The following is a 20,444-nucleotide window of genomic DNA, read 5'->3' on the forward strand; positions in this document are numbered from 1 at the left end:
TTATGTACTTTAAATAAATAATTTTACCTTTGTAATTTAGTTTATATAATTCTTATAAATATTAGACAATGTTACAGTATTTATCATAATCTGTATGAAAACATTTAATATTTCTCTAACATTTTGTTACGGTACAGAAAGTACCAGCAATTTGCCTTAAAGCACGATGCCATACACAACTAGTTTTATGTTATAATTTCACTCTGTTTGAAAAAATATCACAAAACAATGATGCTATCTAATTCTGTCGTCAATATCGTAAATTTGTCAGATAATTCATTTTCACATTTTGTTGCATCGATCACTAATAATGTTTTTTATTAATAATAAATATATAGGAATTTTAAATATAATGGAATTTTTTACCCTTTTGATTACAGCATTGCAAAAGTTCTATATTGCAATGCTGTAAATAAGGCGGCAATAGAGCGCAAAGGGTTTAATATAAGTGGTGTCACCGTCGATATATTGGCTCACCTAATTTAATGTAATAAGAACAGAGTGTTACATGACAGATTATCGAATAATGAGAAATTATCGATTTCCACACCTTCGACGGAAAGCGAACGGGGTATAATAATAATTGATATCGGCTCCAATGCGGGGGCCATGTCAGGGCAATGGCGCAGCCAACGACCCGCAACCGTAAACAATCTCCGGCCGACAAAAACAAATGTGCGGTTTGGTAATACACAACTCAACTGTCAGGCAACTAATCCCGAACTGTTACAATTTACAATGCATGCGAAATATAACATAATAATACCGACAGCAATATGCAAAATACCATTGCAATCGCTATTTCAGCACAGGTTCGTGAACCTTTTTGTCAAAAAAGTAATCACTGGGTCTATACGGTTCATTGTATAGCGCAGAGGTGGGGAACCTTTTTGCCGTTAGAGGCCGCACTTAAATTAGGCAGCAATAAAAGAGGCCGCATAAGCTGATTGACCTAAAAAAGTGACTTTTGTGAAAGTATTATAATTTTTTTATAGTTTTAACTTTTAGAAAAGTAAATAAAATACTTAAAAATTTTAAATATTTTATAAATTAAATTTTAAATAAATTATAAATATTTTAGTTCGTTTTAATATCATTTAAACATTCATTTTTTATATAAAAATGATATTAAAGTGTTTTGATTTGAAATTGATTTTCATTTTCTTATTGTTACATAATTATTTGAAATAAGAAATTATATATTTTTCCTATACCATTGAATTCACTGATAGATTTTTATTTTGCAAACTTAGGGAATTAATTAACTTAATTTAGGGAATTTCGGGCTTTGGAAAAGCCAGATTAAATTTATTTGTAAACTTTCGGTATGAATATTCCTTTTGTCATTAAGGACAATAGTTGTTATAATAAAAAATAGGATTAATGCATTAAACGCAACGTTACCTCTTGCCAAAAGAAATATACCTAGACTAGACACTATTGACAGACATTTGAAAATACAGTTTAAAAAATATTATTAATAAATGATGTACCTAATCCATTTAGAGAATGATAATGTTTACCCATAAAAATGAGCGTATTATTTGATAATGTATAAACTCATAATAATGCACGTGAAAGAAATATTTTAATTAAAATATGTATTTATTATGCACAAAATGTATTGTTACTTTATATTTTGCATTTAAGTTGTTCTCATTTCAAAAATTTACTCTATATTTATATTTCAAGATTTAAATATAAATAAATTCTATATATTATGTGCATATAAATACGCAGGGGCGGATTTAGAAATTTGGCGCCCTGGGGCACTGACAAAAATGCCGCCCCATCCCTGAATTTTTAGGTAAAATAGTTTTTATATATCATTTTTCAAAATTAAAATTGCTATTTAATTGCAGAAAATTTATTACGCATTACATACTATAAATAGTGGTGCTTGGCATCGTGCCTTAAGGCAAATTGCTGAAACTTCCCGTACAAAAAATTAAAATAAAAAAAGAACTTTTTTTAAAGCGATCGCTCTGCTTTAGCTGCGTAGAGACAAAATAAAGAAGCGCGTAAGCGTCGCCCCGCAGAATAACGCCTCGCAGAATAAATAATGATACAGAACCCATACTAAAATTAGAACAAAATTTATACTTATTATTAAAATATATGATAATTTGATGTGCATATGTTTAATGAACACTTTTGACCGCCAAATGTTTCTTTTTCAAATTTTTTATTGGACCATCGAAACCGCTAGACCTGCCTCCCACAAATTTAATCAGTTCTCCGTTTTGTCTATACATGTAAATTTCTTTTAATGATATTGGACGTTTCATTTTTCAAAAACTGAATTATTATTTTTGGGACCTGCTTTGGCCAATAACTAATCAGCGCGTTTCGCTATCAATAGGAATCGGATCATTCAAATAAAATTTAATTTTAATAAATTTAATACATAAAAGTTAATAATTTACAAAAAAAATCGAAATATGAAAAAAAGGTTTCTTAAATTCAATTTTCATCATTTTTCAAAAAAATTTAAAACTTTTTATAAAATGTAATTTTCAGTACGGAAAGTTTCAGTAACTTGCCACTAGACACCAATTTTTAAAATTATATTTTTGTGTTTTATGAAAAAATCTGGTTGCTCCGATCTCCGCCAAAGCTACGGATTTGCTTTTGGTTGCGAGAAGTATAAATTTTTATCATTTTACTACGGATACGCATAAAAATCTTCAACCCGGGTGCTAACGATTCTTTTGCACTGTTAATTTTTTTTATAATACTTCTTCTTGTATCATATAATAGGCGATGTCTTGCGAAATCGAAAATATTGCTTATATTAAATAATATTAATATAATATATTACATCTCTATTTCGTATCTGCCTAAGAGTCTGTTTTTCAGGCTAGTAATCTGATGTCATGTTACAATATGACTGTTTTTGGTGGGATTTTTGTACAATAGTTGTTTGAAAGTAACTCTGCTATTTTGTACTAGACGGCAAGGGGCCGCACAAAAACCTCCCGGAGGCCGCAGGTTCCCCACCCATGGTATAGCGTATGCCTAATATAATACTATTGTTATACCTAGTACCTTATATATGTAGCTCAATTATTGTACTTGGGATTTGAAATACAATCCTTGAAATCAGATAATTTATAGAATTAGTACGATGATCATCGCAATTTTTCTGCGCGTTAAATTTTTTTCTATTAACCTAAGTAACCTAGTAACCTAGTAACCATTCAGAACAATTATAAGTATTTTTTTATACTTCTTAAGCTAAATGAAAAACATAGCCGCCTATAAATTGACACAGTAGAAGTGACTGAGTACGGTTGTGCCAGGGTACGGTAGTGACAGACGTCGTAACAGCTAAAGTATACAGATTTTGAGATAGGGTCGAATTGGAGAAAGATGAATGTTTGTATAAACAAGTTTACATTATTGCCTTAAGTCGGCTCCCTGATCTGTAGACCGCATTGCTAATAAAGAGTAAAAATTAAGTTTTTTGTTAGATTTCTTTTAATAATAAGTGTTACATGTATATAGATAGATCGCTTTGTTTGTTATTTTGTTTGCGTAGATAATTTAGCTCACTGATAACGATGATTTCTTTCCAAAAGTGTGCGTTGGGTACGGTTGTGACATGTATTTCTTGTCCTTTTCGGATTAAACAGATAAAGCATTAACCTAACTAAGATAAAATACGAAAAATAAAGTAAATAAATATTAAAAAAGATTTTATAAAGATTTGAACTTAACCTTGTTTAAAAAAATTATGTTTTTTATGTTATATAAACTTTGTTTAAATGATTATGTTGTGTTGTGTTATATAGAACGTAGACAGATGTTCAAATTACCATTTAATTCAGTTTTATTCCAGCTAAGTGGTGAATTAACCAAATTATTGTTAATAGAAAAAAGTGGCACAACTGTACCCAGTATCTCTTACTCTACCACAAGTGATACTCTCACAAAAATAAAGATCATAATTTCAATTTAATTCAAAAGGTAAAGTTAATAAGCAATATTTTTGAAATGAGAAAGAGGCATTTCTGCATTATTAAAAATGTTTCTGTTTTTAACTCTATCGAGCATACACATGAGAATGAAGAGAGTAAATTCTCACCAAAGTTTACTTGGTAAACTTATTAAATATCTTCTCTTTGGGTTTTCTACCACTGATAATATAAAAGCTCATATGCATACAAAGCAGAGAGACGTTGTTTATCAGACATGACTTATTTTTGATTCCTGTATGCCGACGAATGAATGAAATTTCGTTTGTCATGATGATGTTATGACTGTTGAAATGCAAAGCGGGTAATATAAACAAGCTTTAGTGGTAAATCTTAAATGTTTCTACGTTACAAGAAAGTGAAGTAAATTCATGAAACAATATATAACAAAACTTTTTTTAAAAAAAAATAACTAAAATTTAAAAAGAAATTTATGTAAAATCTTATTTGTTTCTTGTAGTGAAATTTCCTTACCCTTTCTCTTTTGTATTTTGTCTTAGTTATGTTAGGTTTTTTTATCTGTTTAAAAACAAGAAATAAATGTCACAACTATGCCCACAAATATTGTCACAATCGTACACAATGCACACGTTTGAGAACATATCATCGTTATGATTTTAATTATCAATACAAAAACCAACAAAGCAATCTATTTATGTTTATATTATTAAAATAAAAAAACTTTACATCTTTAAAAGCAATGCGGTTTATATAGATCATGTTATGTAGGGCGCAGACTGAACTCAATAATGGAAACTTCATTCAACATTTTACATTTTTCTTCCTTTTAGACCCTATATCAAGATCAGTCTATTTTAGCTGTTATGACGATTGTCACTACCGTACCCTGGCACAACCGTACCTAGTCTCCCCTGTTTTTTATTGTAACTGTTATACTTAGAATAGTATTCGAGAAAAGTTAAAAACTATCTACATCTATTTTACATATTTCATAAAACACACATCATGAAAAAATTCATAACAACTGGTGTTATGAAAATGCTAGAACTCTATAATAGGAGTTCAAAAAAAATATAATATAAAATATAAATAGAAAGAAATCATCATAATCATAAAAATTAGAATCTTTTCAACTGTTATGTTAGCACAGAAAAAAGTTGAAGTACCTAGTTATGCCTGATTCAAACACATATTTATATTTATCAAAGAATTTCTACTTAAAAAATGGTTAACTCAGAATTAATTATTACATTTAATAGTAGTATAGTGTATATGCTAACAAGATACAAATTTCCACAATATTCGATTAATTGCCATGCATAACTACGCCCAGCAATTATGTAGATTGAGTTAATAATCAAGTTTGTCAATACAATATTGATTTTCCATCGTGGTTTACAAATGTATCTCTAGCAACTTGTCGCAATTGATGGTTATCATTGTGCACACAAATGGAAATCAAAATGTAATCGAATAATACGAGACAAGCGAAGGGAGCAAATACGAACAATATAGTTTGTTATTCTAGTTTATGAAACTCAATAATAATATTAACATATTTTGAATGTGACTGCCGCAATATATTGTATTATAGGAGAAAAATTTGGTATGTATATACCGCATGTACGAGTAAAGTTTAAATATTAAAAATTCTTAATGCCAAATATAGTTGAAAACGTTAACATTTTTTTTTAATTTATGTAAAAGTTGATATATATATATATATATATATATATATATATCCACCAAATCTGATTCTTAAGGGACAACAATATTGTTTTATAAATCACATAAATTACATAAATTCAAGAAAAAAAAAATTTACAAATTTTCTCCTATTCAATTTTATTAAAACAAATGTGTTAGAAAAATTGTGTCTTCTTTAAAAAACAAAAATGAATAGAGAGAGAAAATGTATAAATTGAAAATTGTTCACATTAACAGAAAACTAAAAATTCATATAGTAAAATAAACGCGTAATATAAAGAAATATGGTGTTCCATGGCATAATGGTTAGGCATGGCACCTCTTATCAACGGGGTTGTGAGTTCTAACTCCTAAACCTGATATCTTGTAGTAGAGATGTTCACTTTCACTTGAAAATATAGATCAAAAGTATGTTTCCAGTCAAAAATAAACCATTGAAAAATGGTAAATTTCTCACACTATTCTTCCCTGAATCGAGTTGGATTTAAACTACCCATTATTATAAAGAAACAAATAAGTTTACAATTTGAGGTCACCGAGCTTTTTTAGAGTATAGATTAAGACTTATTAATGTTTTACATTTAGACCAAACCAATTAAAATTTATTTTTATGGAAATGGTAGAATCAATTTTTCAACAGAAAAGTTGTACTATTCTATTTTTTTATCAATACTATCTAAAACCATTTCTTTTTAACCCTACTAATTCGAGATACCACCACATTTATTTCACACTTCTAATAATCATAATTATTTCCGTACTTATCTATACTGATACATACATACTATCTTCTGATAGTGTGCTTAATTTGTTTTTCAGTACAGATTTAAAAAATTCACGCCGCGGATGTTTAAAAGATTTGTTATCGTCAGAAAAGTCAAAACTCATTAATTGATTAATTGATTTTAAACTTAAAACAGTATATGATCATTATTCAAACAATCTATCGTATTATAAATATTTTTCTCAAATTATCGTCAGTTTTATAAACAAAAATTTTATTATTCGGCTGAGGTAGTTTTACATTTATATTAGTCTTAATTAATTACTGTATCGAATATAATCCTGTATCCATGATAATATATATTTTTATAAAATTTACAGAGCATTTATCAGCAATTTTGGTTGCCCATATAGAATGTAAAGAATTTAAAATATCTACCATTGGTAAAAAACAGACAGACACGTGGTACAAAACATCGCAAATACATATAAATAACTAGGTGTGAGTGACAGTTGCCTTGTGGCGAGAGGCATGAACTTACCGGTATATGTAAATAATCGATTTAATCATTTATAATTAGATTTTTGTATAATTCATCCGTCTAGCTGTCTACTTATCTACCCGCCCACCTGTCTACTTATCTACCCCCATACTTGTTTACCTGACAACCTGACAACCTGACAACTTCTCTACTTTTCACCTATTTACCAGTTTACCTGTTTACGTATCCACCTGCTTACATGTTTACCTGCCCCTGAGATTACATGTCTACCTAACGACCTGTTAACTTGTCTACCAGTCCACCTGTTAACATGTCTATTTGTCAACTTATTTACTTGTTTATGTATCTACCTATCTAGTTGCTGACCTGTGAACTTGTTTACGTTGATATCTGCCACCCAGCCTACTTTTCTTCATTTCTATTGTTCTACCTGTTTCTCTGCCTACCTGCCTACCTGTCTAACTGTCTACCTCTCTAACTCTCTACTTATCTCACAGTCTAAATAATTACAATTACAGTACAATAATCCTATTTGTATAGCATTCTATAATAATAAAGATCATATTTAGCCAACAAATTTCAATTTTTTTTCTGCATATCTAAAACCGATGGACCTGCCTCCACAAAAATGACAAAAGAATTAAATTCTTCATTCGATGTTACGCTTTTTCAAAAACTGTCTTATATTGCATATCAAGTATCGCTCATATATAAACACAAAACAATCATATAATCGATTAACGTGAAATGGTGGTAAATAATTGATCTAAATCAATTATTAAATAGGATACACAATTATTAAAATAAAGTAACCCTAAAGAAACTTATGTCTCATAATTCTATTATAAGCAAACAGAAGAAAATTCTGATTTCACAATCGATACTAGCTAAACTTTATTTTATCGATTTTTCATCGTGTTTGATTTTTACTTCATATATTCTATCAGCATCATGTTCATAGAAACCAATATAGTACCTACTTCCTGTATTAGCTTGCAGTTGTTCGACAAAAAAGGGCTTTAAAAAATACAGAGTGTAGATATAATGGACGGTTTTAGCATGAAAATCAACAATACCGAAATGCAAATTCGATGTTAGTTGAGATCGATGCGTCCCGAGGCGGAAGTTTGTCGACTGGAACGGAAACATCTCACGAACTTCACCCGAATGACCGCCATTAGGACGAAGACTGCGGATGTTGTTGCTATCATGAATATAACAAGAAATATGACTTCGAGTTTTTCAAATCGATTTTGTGAATTACTTTTTGATGTGTTATCTACGCTAAAAGTTTGCTTGAATGGTGCTGAAGTTGTGAAGAAAACGCACAAAAATATAAAATAGGTTTTTGTAAGATATGACATACATACATACACGTGTTTTTTAATATGTTTTCTACACTAAAAGTATGTTTGAATTGCTGTGAAGTTGTCAATAGAACACGCAAAAATGTAAAACAGACTTTTGCACGATAGGTCTTACACACCCACATAAATATTAATAACACTAGAATTTATGCAAGAAAATCGTTCTAAATACAAATGGATTTTAAACAAATATGTTTGCATTGCAGTCATGTGAGCCATTCAGAACAATATGATTATTAAATGGAAAAAACAAAATGGTAGCTTGCTGGAATTATTTATAGGAATACTTGCTGGAATTATTCACACGAAGATACTAATTGCTAATTGAATCACTACTCGTTGAAATTATTCACGTGAGCATACTAATATTATAAGTAAGAAAATATTACATGCCCATACAATATAACTAATATACCAAAATACCAAAATTTACAAAACAAAGTTATTATAATTCAATTACTACTTCTGGTACATTCAGAAGCTCTTGCAATACTAGAAAATGCTCTCTTGAATAGCATACATTTTAGCATATGCAATTTAATTTTATAGAAAGGTATGAAAGATAAAATTTTGTTTACTTCGGATAAATCTCCATATTTCTCTCCAGTGAAAAATAGGAATGAAATAGTAATAGTATGAGAATGATGGATTTTGGGTAGATTTCTTGAAAACTTCACCAGCCAACGGTGATTTTGAAAAAATCATAAAGAAAAAGTAATAAAATAACACTTTCAATCAGTATTCAATAATTAAAAATAAAAATAAACAAGTAATCGTATGTACAAGTAAGAGGAATTATCTGGTCATTTTCGGTCCAAATGAAAAAAAAAATCTTTTTATCTACTTATAAGAAACAAAAAAATATACATATGACAAGAAACTTTACAAAAAAATATTAAGGAAACAATTTCTAGCGAGTTGCTGTTAGTAATCACCAACGTATCTGTGCAAAATATTTCAAAATTACCAATTTTTTTTAATATTTTGCACACTTACGGAGAAAAAACACGAATTTTGGTGTCTATAACCTTCTATAATAAAGGCTCGTTTCACATTAGATTATACAATTTACTACATTTCGGTCTATATGCACTATTCACCATAATAATTTATTTCAACTTTGTCCAAATTTTATCCGGCACCAAAATTTTTTCATGTGTTTTTTTTATCGCTGTAGATATATTTGTGAAATTATTGAAATGAAACTTTTTGGCCTGAGGAACGATGTGAATTTGATATGATTAGTTTTACAAAAATCGAACATTATATATACATAACATTTATTAATAATTACTGTGTATAATGTTCTTTGTATTACTTGTGATAATAATTAATAGAAGAAAGATTTGAAAAAATATCATGTGAAAAAATAAATAAAAAAACTGTTAATTATATAATTTCATATAGTTACCCATTAATATGAATACATTTAAATATTTATTTATATATATATATATATATATATATATATATATATTGTGTGTGTGAGTGTGTGTATATATAATTTAATAGATTAATACAAATTAAAAAATATTTTGAATTTATGCGATCAAATAAAATAATATTTAAAGACAGAATAAATCGCCATCGTTTCGGAAAATTTTGGTTTTCTCCAAAAGTGTACCTTTATCGTGTATATTCGTATATAAAACGCTCGAGAGATTTTCGAAAGTTTTTGGGATAATTTGGGAGAGGATAAAAACTATTTATGTCATTAAAATACAAAAACATGAACTGCTGAAGTCTTCTAGTAAGTCGGTAAGAATTGAAACATTGAAAACTAAAACTGGGACAGCTCTATAGTGTATTGTTCAAATGGTTTGGTCCAGGAAAGCCGTTAATGGGGCCAATGTTTGTTGAAAAGGCCAAAAATTTCGTCTATGATTTAGGATTGGTGAAAGTGTTTGTAATTATTCCGATGGTTGGCTCGGATAAGCTATAAGTTTCTACATGAAATTCGAGTACTTGATGTTGCTGGAACAATGAATTCAGCAAACCAAACCTATGCAGAAAAATACTAAGACTAGTTTGAAAAAAATGTGGATGATTATAATTTAACTAGCTGAGAAAATCGAAAAAGCTGCCAAGATTTTTAAGAAAAAAATCTTAGAGGGACTAACCGTTTATCATAGGCTAATAACTATCGTCTCTTCTAAAGACCACCACTTTATATTGTTTTTAATTAATTATTTACCTAATTGTTATTTTAATTACCGCCCGATAGTCGGAAATTATCGATATAACGGACTTTTACGTATAAAGAAAGAATAATATAGCAAAACTAATTTCGGAATAAAGTATGACAACCGAAAGAAAGAAAAACGGTTCACATACACCAAATTTTTGCAAAATTCATGTCATACAAATATTGTTTATCCTTCGCTGGTTTTCATAAAAATGTAAATTATTCATATCACATATACATGATACTTCATATATAGAATAAGGATACCATAGTGCCGCCAGTATGATTTCATGCGATAACATAACGTCCATATTCAATTTTAATACTGGGTAATGTTCTGAACTGAAGTTGATCTTGCACACTCTATTTCTCGCTGATGGCAACTCGCATATAGGGATGAGATATGTCATCCTTAGGTCGACATCGCTTCTGGCACGTGAGATTGATTGATTTTTTATATGAGAGAAGAGAATGTAAGAGATAAATAGTTCGAAAATGTTTTATAGTAGGTATCATATACGATATAAGATCTGTATCTGATGTTTGGATTGTTTCGTATTTAAAGTTTTAAATAAATATACCCAACTTTACATAGTGTAGTGTAGTGGGGCGGGACAAAATGATCAAATTTCACTTTGATCTATTATATTGTAAAAACCAAATCATCAACTATCTGACTATGTTCACTAAAACTCCCAGCCAAATTTATCATTGTAAAAATGTGTTTTGCTGTTTTTCAAAAAATTGTCACCTAGTCCTTTTTACCCTATAGGCGGGATAAAATGAGAAATTCAGGGAGCAAACAGATTTTATTCTTCTTATTTTCAATTCTAAACGGATTTTAAGAAGTGATAGCTACATTATTCAACCAAAGCAAAATATAAATTTCATGGATATAGAGATATAATCTTGATACTGGTATATCGTCAGAAATATTCAGCAACACAGTTGAAATAACTATTTATTTAATTTATCTCTTGCAAACTAGCCTTTCTAACTCTTAATTTACTTTTTCTGTTTACTATTTTTTATTGTTTACACCTTTGCTAGAGTAAAGGTTCAGTTGGCCCTTTTTATCCAACCCAACTGTAAGCTTTTATTTAAGTTATATTAACCCTTTCGACTCGGATGCCGCCGCTCCGGCGGCATAGTCATTTTACCGTTGCGCTCGGATGCCGCCGCTTCGGCGGCATGATATGTTTTACCGTTAAGCTCGGATGCCGCCGCTCCGGCGGCAAATCGTGTCGGCGACGACTCGTCGCAAACTAATCTTACATTTAATTTTTTTTTATTTTTTAAAAATTAATTTACTATTACATTCATTTATTGATTGATTTATTAATTTTATAAATAAATATATAACAAAATTAATTTATTAGCTCATGATCCCCATAATTCTAATAAAGATCTGTGAAGAAATGATTTTTTAAACAATATAGAGTGCAATTTTTTTTAATTTTCAAAATTTTCTATTTTATTATCATAATAACTATATTTAAAAGCAATATAACCACATTTTGAAAAAAATCCGATACAAAAAAAAATTCCGAGTTGAGAGATAAGTATAGCACTATCATATTCCGAGCGCAGCGTACCGACTGGCAGTCCGACTCCCGAGTCGAAAGTGTTAAGTTTTATTTAAGTTATATAAAAACTATTGAATCTAACTTGAAGAATTAAACAACGTATACTTAAAAATTATATTACGGTCTCGTAAACTGAACTTTTTATTTTTTTGCAAACACTTTTGCAATCGTTTTTCATCTTTTAATCTTTTATAATGTACTATTTAATATAAAAAACACACAAATATTTCTCATTTTAGCACACATTATAATATACTCAGAAATATTTTTTTCTACGAGAAGGAAAAATGTAGAAGTATTCGAAAGTCGTTCGATCTATTTTAAGTTCTATTTCAAATTTTCGATTTTAAAAAGATATAGATATATAAGAAAAATAATTTGCTACCTCTTCACATGATTGATAATTTTCATTACGGGCTTTTATAGAAATATTTATTTTATGGGATTTTATAAAAATATTTATTATTCAGGCCTACACATAAGACTTTAAATCAATCTATATTACATGATATAAGACTTTAAATCAATCTATATTACATGATATAAAATTTATTCTACGGAGTAAAACTTATTGTAAGTTAAAAAAATGAGAAAAAAATGAAACTTAAGTATCTAAATATAAAACTTTATAGGAGAACAACAGAACCTGTTTTCAGAAAATATTATATGTATAACTATTTAGCTGACTTACTAATTTTTGCTCAGCATTCGCTTGAAATTTATAATTAATAGAAAAACCGATAAATTAATATTGGACATAAAATAACATAAGCGGGTTTATACTGTTCTTTATAATTATAGTGAGCAAATAAAAAGATTAACTAGCTGTAAGTGGAATTTTGTATTAAGGCTATTAAGGCATCGTGCCTTAAGGCAAATTGCTGGAACTTTCCGTACCAAAAATCATTATTTTTTTCAAAACGATTAACATTTTTGAAAAAAAATTACTTCGAAAAAATAAGATTTTTGAGAAACTATAAATTGGACAAAAAAGTACTTTTTTTGAAAAGAAAATTTAAAAAAAAAGAAGAAAAATTTCTTTATTTTGACATATTTTGAAAGATCTGAACTTTTTTTCAAAGCAATCGTACTGCTTTAACTGCATAGAGACAAAATATAAAGTGCGTAAGCACCGCGTCGCTATCTAACGGATAAACATTGGTACGGAACCCATAGGAATGTAAACAAAATTTATACTTATTGTTAAAATCTCTATAAAATATCTGATAATTTGATGTGCATATGTCTAATGATCATTTTTGACCGCCAAATGGCTTTTTTTTTACTTTTTTCGTTAGATCTCCGAAAGCGCTAGACCCGCCCTTATGAAAATTTGATCAATTCTTCATCTTGTCAATACAAGTGAAATGTTTTTTAAATTATTAAAATCGGACGCTCCGTTCTCTTAAAAACTGAGGTTTTTGGCACTTTTTGCCCCATATCTTCGGCCTTAGACCTGCCTCCGTCAAAAACTCATCTCCTTATCAATATGAATCGAATGTTTTTTGAATTATTCAAATTGCTTCATCCGTGTTCCCGAAATCGTCGACAAAAATTTGTATCCGCACACACATACATACACGCACACACACACATACAACCATTTTTTTCTAAGGTATGCCAAAATATTCAGAAACCTCTGAAACGTAAAGATATATAAAAATTTTCATTTTCGAATTTTTGGCGATTACTATAACTTACCCTACCGGAAGTTAAAAATATCAAGAAAATAATATCAACAGAATATATATATGCTCTCGGATAAAAACTTAAAATTCAAAGGCTAATATGTTTCTTAAATAGATAATTTCACCGTTTTTCTTTAAATAGTAATATTATAATAAAAAAAAATATAAAATCATTTTTATATAATTTAGAATAGAAAATTGTTCAAAATCGATTATATATCGATCCTTTTGCACAGCGCTGATCTCTAAACATCCGGAATGAGTCCGGACGAACTCCGGGAACAACAATAGCAACGTAAGTGGATTACTCCGGGCTAGAGCGGGAGGTTTTACGACCTCGATTGTAGTTTCTATGATACAATAGGTATGCAGCAGGTATAGGTGTACCAGATATGAGAGCTGATGCGTCCGAACTAATAGTTGAAATCAAGATATTTCCGACAACCAGTACAAATCGGTAGATCTGATGGATAAGGATGTATAACCACGAACAAACAGGACGGGTCAAAATTGGCACAACCAAATGTGTAAGTAAAAAATGAAGATTATTATGCAGGTAATGAGAAATAAGCCCTGAGTCTAGATATCATATATTCTATATTAAACAGTAATATATTAAATTATTTGTTTTGACAGTTCAAAATACATTACATTACATTTTTACACTAGGCCTAAAATGGACAATAAATAAAGCAGTGGGATTACAAAAAATGACTTTAAAAATACAAAACCTTCTGACCAATATAAAAAATTTTGAAAATTGATCTTAATGTAATATGAATTCCTTTTTAAATCTAGTCCTAGCAGTATGTGAGTAAGGATACTCCTCAAAGCGTTTGTCTGAATGTACAACTGAATTACATCAATTGTCAAAAATTACTACAAAAACGTCTCCATACATGCTGCCCCATGCATCACTTTTTATATTGCCATCATCATACACTAAATATTTTATTCCATTTGTACTATGATTCATCGTTATAAAATTATTTTATACAATGTATTAGTTCTAGATTATTAGTTTTATAAAAGCCATAAAAAATGTATAGGCGATATATTTTATATACATTAATGAAACATATAAGTTACTAGCAAACCCGGCGAACTTCGTTTCACCACCAGATGGTTTCGTTTTATGTAACATTTCGTTTGGTGATTAAAAGATGAAGAATTTTTTTTGTTTTATATTTGAAAAGGAAAAATATTATTTCATTTCACAACAGTAATGAATTTATTCCTATCACAAAAATGAAGTGTTATTTAGTTGAACTTCTCCAAGTAAATGAAAGTGAATCCAAAGTAAATACTGAATCGAAGCGTTATACGTGTCCGCAAATTATCCGTTTCATTGAAGTGCTCTTTGGTAAACCACATTTTTTGTTTTTTCGGCCTGACAAACAAAAACAAAGCAGATGGTTTCCCATCCCAAGTGAAAAATAATGATTTTCTAAATTTAATAATAGGTTAAAATTTGCAGCATACACGTGATTGATTTGATCGTTTCCAATTGAAATGTTAGGAAACGAATAACTTATTTTTTTATTTTTTTTCACAATTTCACAGTGAAATCAATGCCGGTTTGTCACATAAAATTAACTTAGCAGAGAACAATGAGTAGCTGTCAAACAATGTATCTACCGGCTTCTTATTTACTTAAAATATTGGTTTGTAGTACATACTAAGTATCAGAGATGGTATTCAGCATCTTTTCTGGATTTTTTCATCAATTTTCTTTGCTATAAACTACACGGAGCTCGAGACCTTTCCAACGTCGAATGCAAAATCGTCGAAATCGGTTGGTGCGTTTTGGAGTTATATCGTCAGGAAGGAAAACCCGACTTATTTTTATATAATAGATATCCGTACACATATATCTATACGTATAAATACAAACTTAATTTATTTGTCTCATAAATATAATTAGGCACAATGAATTTAGGCTCCTGGGAGATCAGTAGGATTGTTTAACCCACTACAGACAACAAATATTGAATTAATTATTTTACTCCATTACTACTTTAACTCATTACAGATAATAAATATTATATCAATTATTTTACTTCATTACTACCAACATCGGTATGAATATGGAAGCTTCTGTTGGATATTTCATATGTTTAATTTATTCTCTACAAAATTTAATCATTTTTTAAACATAAAATAGCCTGTATCATTTTCCAAAAGCATTAAAATTTCAAACAATATTTGAGATACTATATTTTTATGTTTATCCATTACATTTTTTATGTTCATACAACTATAATTCTGGATTATGAACATTTTATATATGTTATATATTTTTTATATTTTTATAGAGCTTAGAATTTCTATCCAGATAGGATTATGTATTGAATCACTTAATTATAACACAGAAATGACTATATTTTACGTGATGCAAGGAGTGTTTTTATTTTAAACAGTTTTAAGATCGATAATCTTAAGTAAAAATCTGATATCACTACTGCTTGGCATCAAGCTGTCCAAGATGAGTATCGAAGCCGGTACAGGTGTAGGCAGACGATATTTTTATAGCAAAGTCATGCGCAGCTCAAAAGAAATTTTTTTATGGCATCCTTATGAATGAATAGAATATTTATTATAGGATAGTTTTATTTTAATAAAATAATTATTTTTGAATAAGTGTTTCTATGATTCATCTTTACTCTACTCTATTTATTAACTTATTTATTTAGGTATTCTCGTTTAATATAATTAACGATAAATAATAGTTTTAAAAATGTTTAAAACGATTTTTCCATAAATCAAGATTTTTAATTTCAGTTTTTATGTATAGTCCATACAAATGTACACTATTTTGTTGAATAGGCCGATAAAATAATAATCAAGTCGCATATTTGATAAATAAAATATTCACACGGCTAGTGCTCCTAATACAATATCCCTCAGTGATTTTACGGTATTTAGAATTCAAATTATTAATAATGATGTTTCAATTATTCCGGCCTTGCTCCCGCATGTTTTTAATTAATATTTAGTAATGATTAATAGCTTCCGTAGTACCATTTAACTCTGGCAACAGAGCTTGTTGACTGGTCCACAATCCACAGTACTAATTAAAGCAAACGAAAACCTAAATAAACCTCATTTAACTAAACAAACGATTGATAATCAAAGCTAATTCTACTAACTTTCATGATACAATTTCAGAACCTCATCGCCGACTGTATAGTAATTGGATTTGATCATGTATTATTTGTAAATAACCGTATATGTAAATAAATATTAATTAATAGTATGAATTATTTACTTCATATCTATATCTTATGGTATGAAGATCAATATTATTCGATCAATTATTAAGTACATAGTTACTTTGATAGCTACGTTTGATTAGTTCATCATATGTATTCACACATCCAGATATTTTTTAATTCATTTAGCATATATCATAAAGTAAGTAAGTACCTTCATAAATTATTAGTATTAATTTTATAAAATATTTTTAAATTACCTTGGCTAAACTCACAAAAAATCGAGAAAAAATATATATAATGTTTCAGGCCTGATATAATACCTGATATATATATTAGGAAAATCTTAGGAAAGGTTGAACCTAAGTAAGTGTGAAAATATTTAATTCTCATTTATGATTTTTTGGTGAAGCTATTTTGGAGTATGGAGGAGATATAACGACGCCGAAAACGCGTATCAAATTATCAGATTTTTATTTAATTTTTATTAATATTAGATGCTTTCACATCCAAGGATTTATTTTACTCTAAGAGAACATTGTAACTATTTGTATGGGATTTTTGAATTGTATGAGAAATTTACAAAGTAATCATCAGATTTTTAATTAAGGGTTATATAAATTTGATATATGCTCATAAGTTAACAATGAATTCCAATTTATCAATAATTAATATCAATTTTTGGATTCCTTTCCTGCAATTTTTGGAACGTCACTTACAAATTTTTTTTTGGTAAAACTATATGGAAATTTTAAAAAATATTTATTTTATGCATAATTTTGGTTTCCAATATATAAAATATACATTTATCCATAAATGTTTGAATGAATAAAATGGTATAAGAATAAGAATAAAATTTAATTTTTTATGAATAATGTAATGCTTAATGTTTTGAAATATGATTACAAACAAAATGATCATTAATCACTTTACACAAAGTGCAAATATTTTTACCAAAATGTAAATTCCTCAAAAATTGAAGATCTGGCATTAGCAGATACTGTATTTAATAATAATTACTGATAGAAATAAGAAATATAAGCATATTTTTCTTTTTAAGTCGAGTTTAATAAATAATCAAATTTAAATTAAAATTTAAATATTATATATCACTTAGATATTATTAAGTTACTAGATATTAAACTAAACGATATCATTTTATTAAAAATAAAAAATAGGAGCATTTATTTAAAAGATGCTGACAGAAAGGTATTTCAAGTTGTTTCAAGGTATTTTAACATCTCTCAGATTAATTAAGAAAATGATTTGTACAGCTTCATTTGCATAATGGAACAAAAGACACTACTGAAAGATCCAAGCTTTGCATTTAATTATAACAGATTATAATTAAAGATATTTAAAAATATTTAGCACTTATAAAATGTATATGAAACTTATAGGCGAAACTTATGTGGAAATTTCAAAATAATTCATATATAAACTATGGGATTCACAATAATATTTGTGACTGCGTTATAGTTTATGCAGTGATTCCCAAAGTGGGCGCCAGCGCCCCCTCAAGGACATATCAAAAAGTGAATATCAAGGGTGCTTCGAAAATTGGAAAAAACGCTGGCATAAGTGTATTATATTTGGGGGGGACTACTTTGAAGGGGACCACATTAATGTAGACGAATAAATAAATATTTTTTTGAAAAAACGAAAATTCCGGGTACTTTTTGAACAGACCTCGTATTTAGGGGGCGATGCTTGTTGTAAATTGTAAGAAGCGTTTAAAGCACAAAACTAAAAAAATATTATATATAAATAAATGATTAAAATTAACACTGAATTATATAAAGATAATATTTTAGTTAAAGTTATTCAAACATATCTGCATAGGTGTATTAGTAATACATCCGTTTTAAAACTGTGCACCGCCGTGCACCGTTCTTGTTTCGCAAAAGTTTAATGAAAAGAATGGTTCATACGTTTCTTTGTGTGTCGATAATTTGTGTAACTTTTCAAAAGTGTGTAACTTTACCAAATTTTGTAAGAGATTCTTTAAGAGATTTTTTGTAAGAGATTCTGTAAGATGGCGGATATATGATCACTATTTGTCGTGCTATTAATTATATTTCTTTGATATCTACCCGTAACTGTCCACTCGAATGCCGCGTTTTGTAAAATAGATTTATCGGGGCCTATTATAATTCTTTCGTTACCTAAAGTTTCAAAAAACGTATCAACACCTATCAACATATCTACTTCGCACGGAATATTTAAGTGTGAATCCAAAAGTTTTAATCCATTAGGAAGATTTGTTTATTATTTTCGTAAGCACAAAGGCATTTATATTTTTTGCAAATGTACCATCTTCAAAATATTTCTAAATTTGTAAAATTATTCGATTTCGTTGAAATTCCAACAACACCGTGGAGCTTAAGGCTCGTGCATTGGGACTTAAAGCGTAATTTTTGGAATAGCGTTTTTGATATTGTATTAATTTCCGAGTCTAAATCCAATATTGCTTGCATTTTAACGCGTCTCCCTTTATTACTTTTTGCGAACAAATTTACCGTAGATACGAGCGCACCCCCCGTCATTTCTTTTCCCTCACCTTAAAATTATAATCGAAATACATCGATTGGCTTCTAAATTTTTAAAATCCGTTTATGCGTTTTTAAGCAAACATCGTTGAAAGTTCTAATTTTGACAAACGATACCAATTTTTGTAAACTTTGACGAATATTCAAAATTTAACGACTTGTTGTAGGACCGTAATATTTTAGTATGATCTATAAGACTGTGGTATCTTCCGTCAAAAAAAAACATAAAAATTGTCTAAAAAATTACTTCTACTTATATTAATAAAAACACTTTATTACAAGAACCGGCGGCCGATCATTACAAAAAACTAATCAAGTCGATACCCAACCAGTATGTTTCGAACAGTTTTTTGAATTTTCAAAATCGATTTAAAATTGCGGACTAAAACGTCGACGAATTTTTTTTCACTTTTCTGCGTTTTACAAAGAAACGGCTCGGCCGATCGTTGAACAAAACTGAGAAACGTTAGTCCTCATCGAGATACATCGAATGGCTTTTAAATTTTGAAATCGGTCCAGCCATTTTTGAGAAAAGGACGATTATGGCAAAAAATCTAAACACACACACACATACTGCTTTCCAATTGTTGGTTTCGGATTTTTTGATGAAAACAAAGTTCTCCTTCGGAAAGTTTGTAAGGGGGGCGCTGAGTAACATTTTTCTGGGAAAGGGGGCGGTAGGTGAAATAAGTTTGGGAATCACTGGTTTAATGCTTCAAAACAAAATAAAAAATATCAAAAATCTATATATTTTGAATACATTATGAATATTATTACAATTTTTTTTATAGGTAATCATATAGGTATAACATATTAATACCATTTGCCATTTAAAGTATCCCAACAACACGACGACCGTAATAATAACTTAATAAAACAAATCAAATTGTGCGTATAATATTAAGGTGTATTATTAGGACACAACTGTATTCAATTATTCATATGAACTATATGTAATTATAATGCAGGCCATAAAAGTCCACATC

General features: G+C 28.8%; 1 protein-coding gene across 1 annotated transcript in view; it reads right to left on the bottom strand.

Annotated features, from left to right (window-relative positions):
- Window positions 1-859: 859 nt before the first annotated feature.
- Window positions 860-20,444, bottom strand: part of LOC113367354 (pectinesterase inhibitor 10-like) — a 24,889-nt gene continuing 5,304 nt past the window's right edge. The window contains exon 3 of the mRNA XM_026608966.1: window positions 860-952. Within this exon, the coding sequence (XP_026464751.1) occupies window positions 860-952 (93 nt within the window). The remainder of the gene's footprint in view (window positions 953-20,444) is intronic.

Source organism: Ctenocephalides felis, unplaced genomic scaffold, assembly GCF_003426905.1.
Source record: "Ctenocephalides felis isolate EL2017-DRISC unplaced genomic scaffold, ASM342690v1 CF-g0.4_SCAFFOLD_01170, whole genome shotgun sequence".
In the NCBI taxonomy this organism is placed as follows: Eukaryota; Metazoa; Arthropoda; class Insecta; order Siphonaptera; family Pulicidae; genus Ctenocephalides; species Ctenocephalides felis.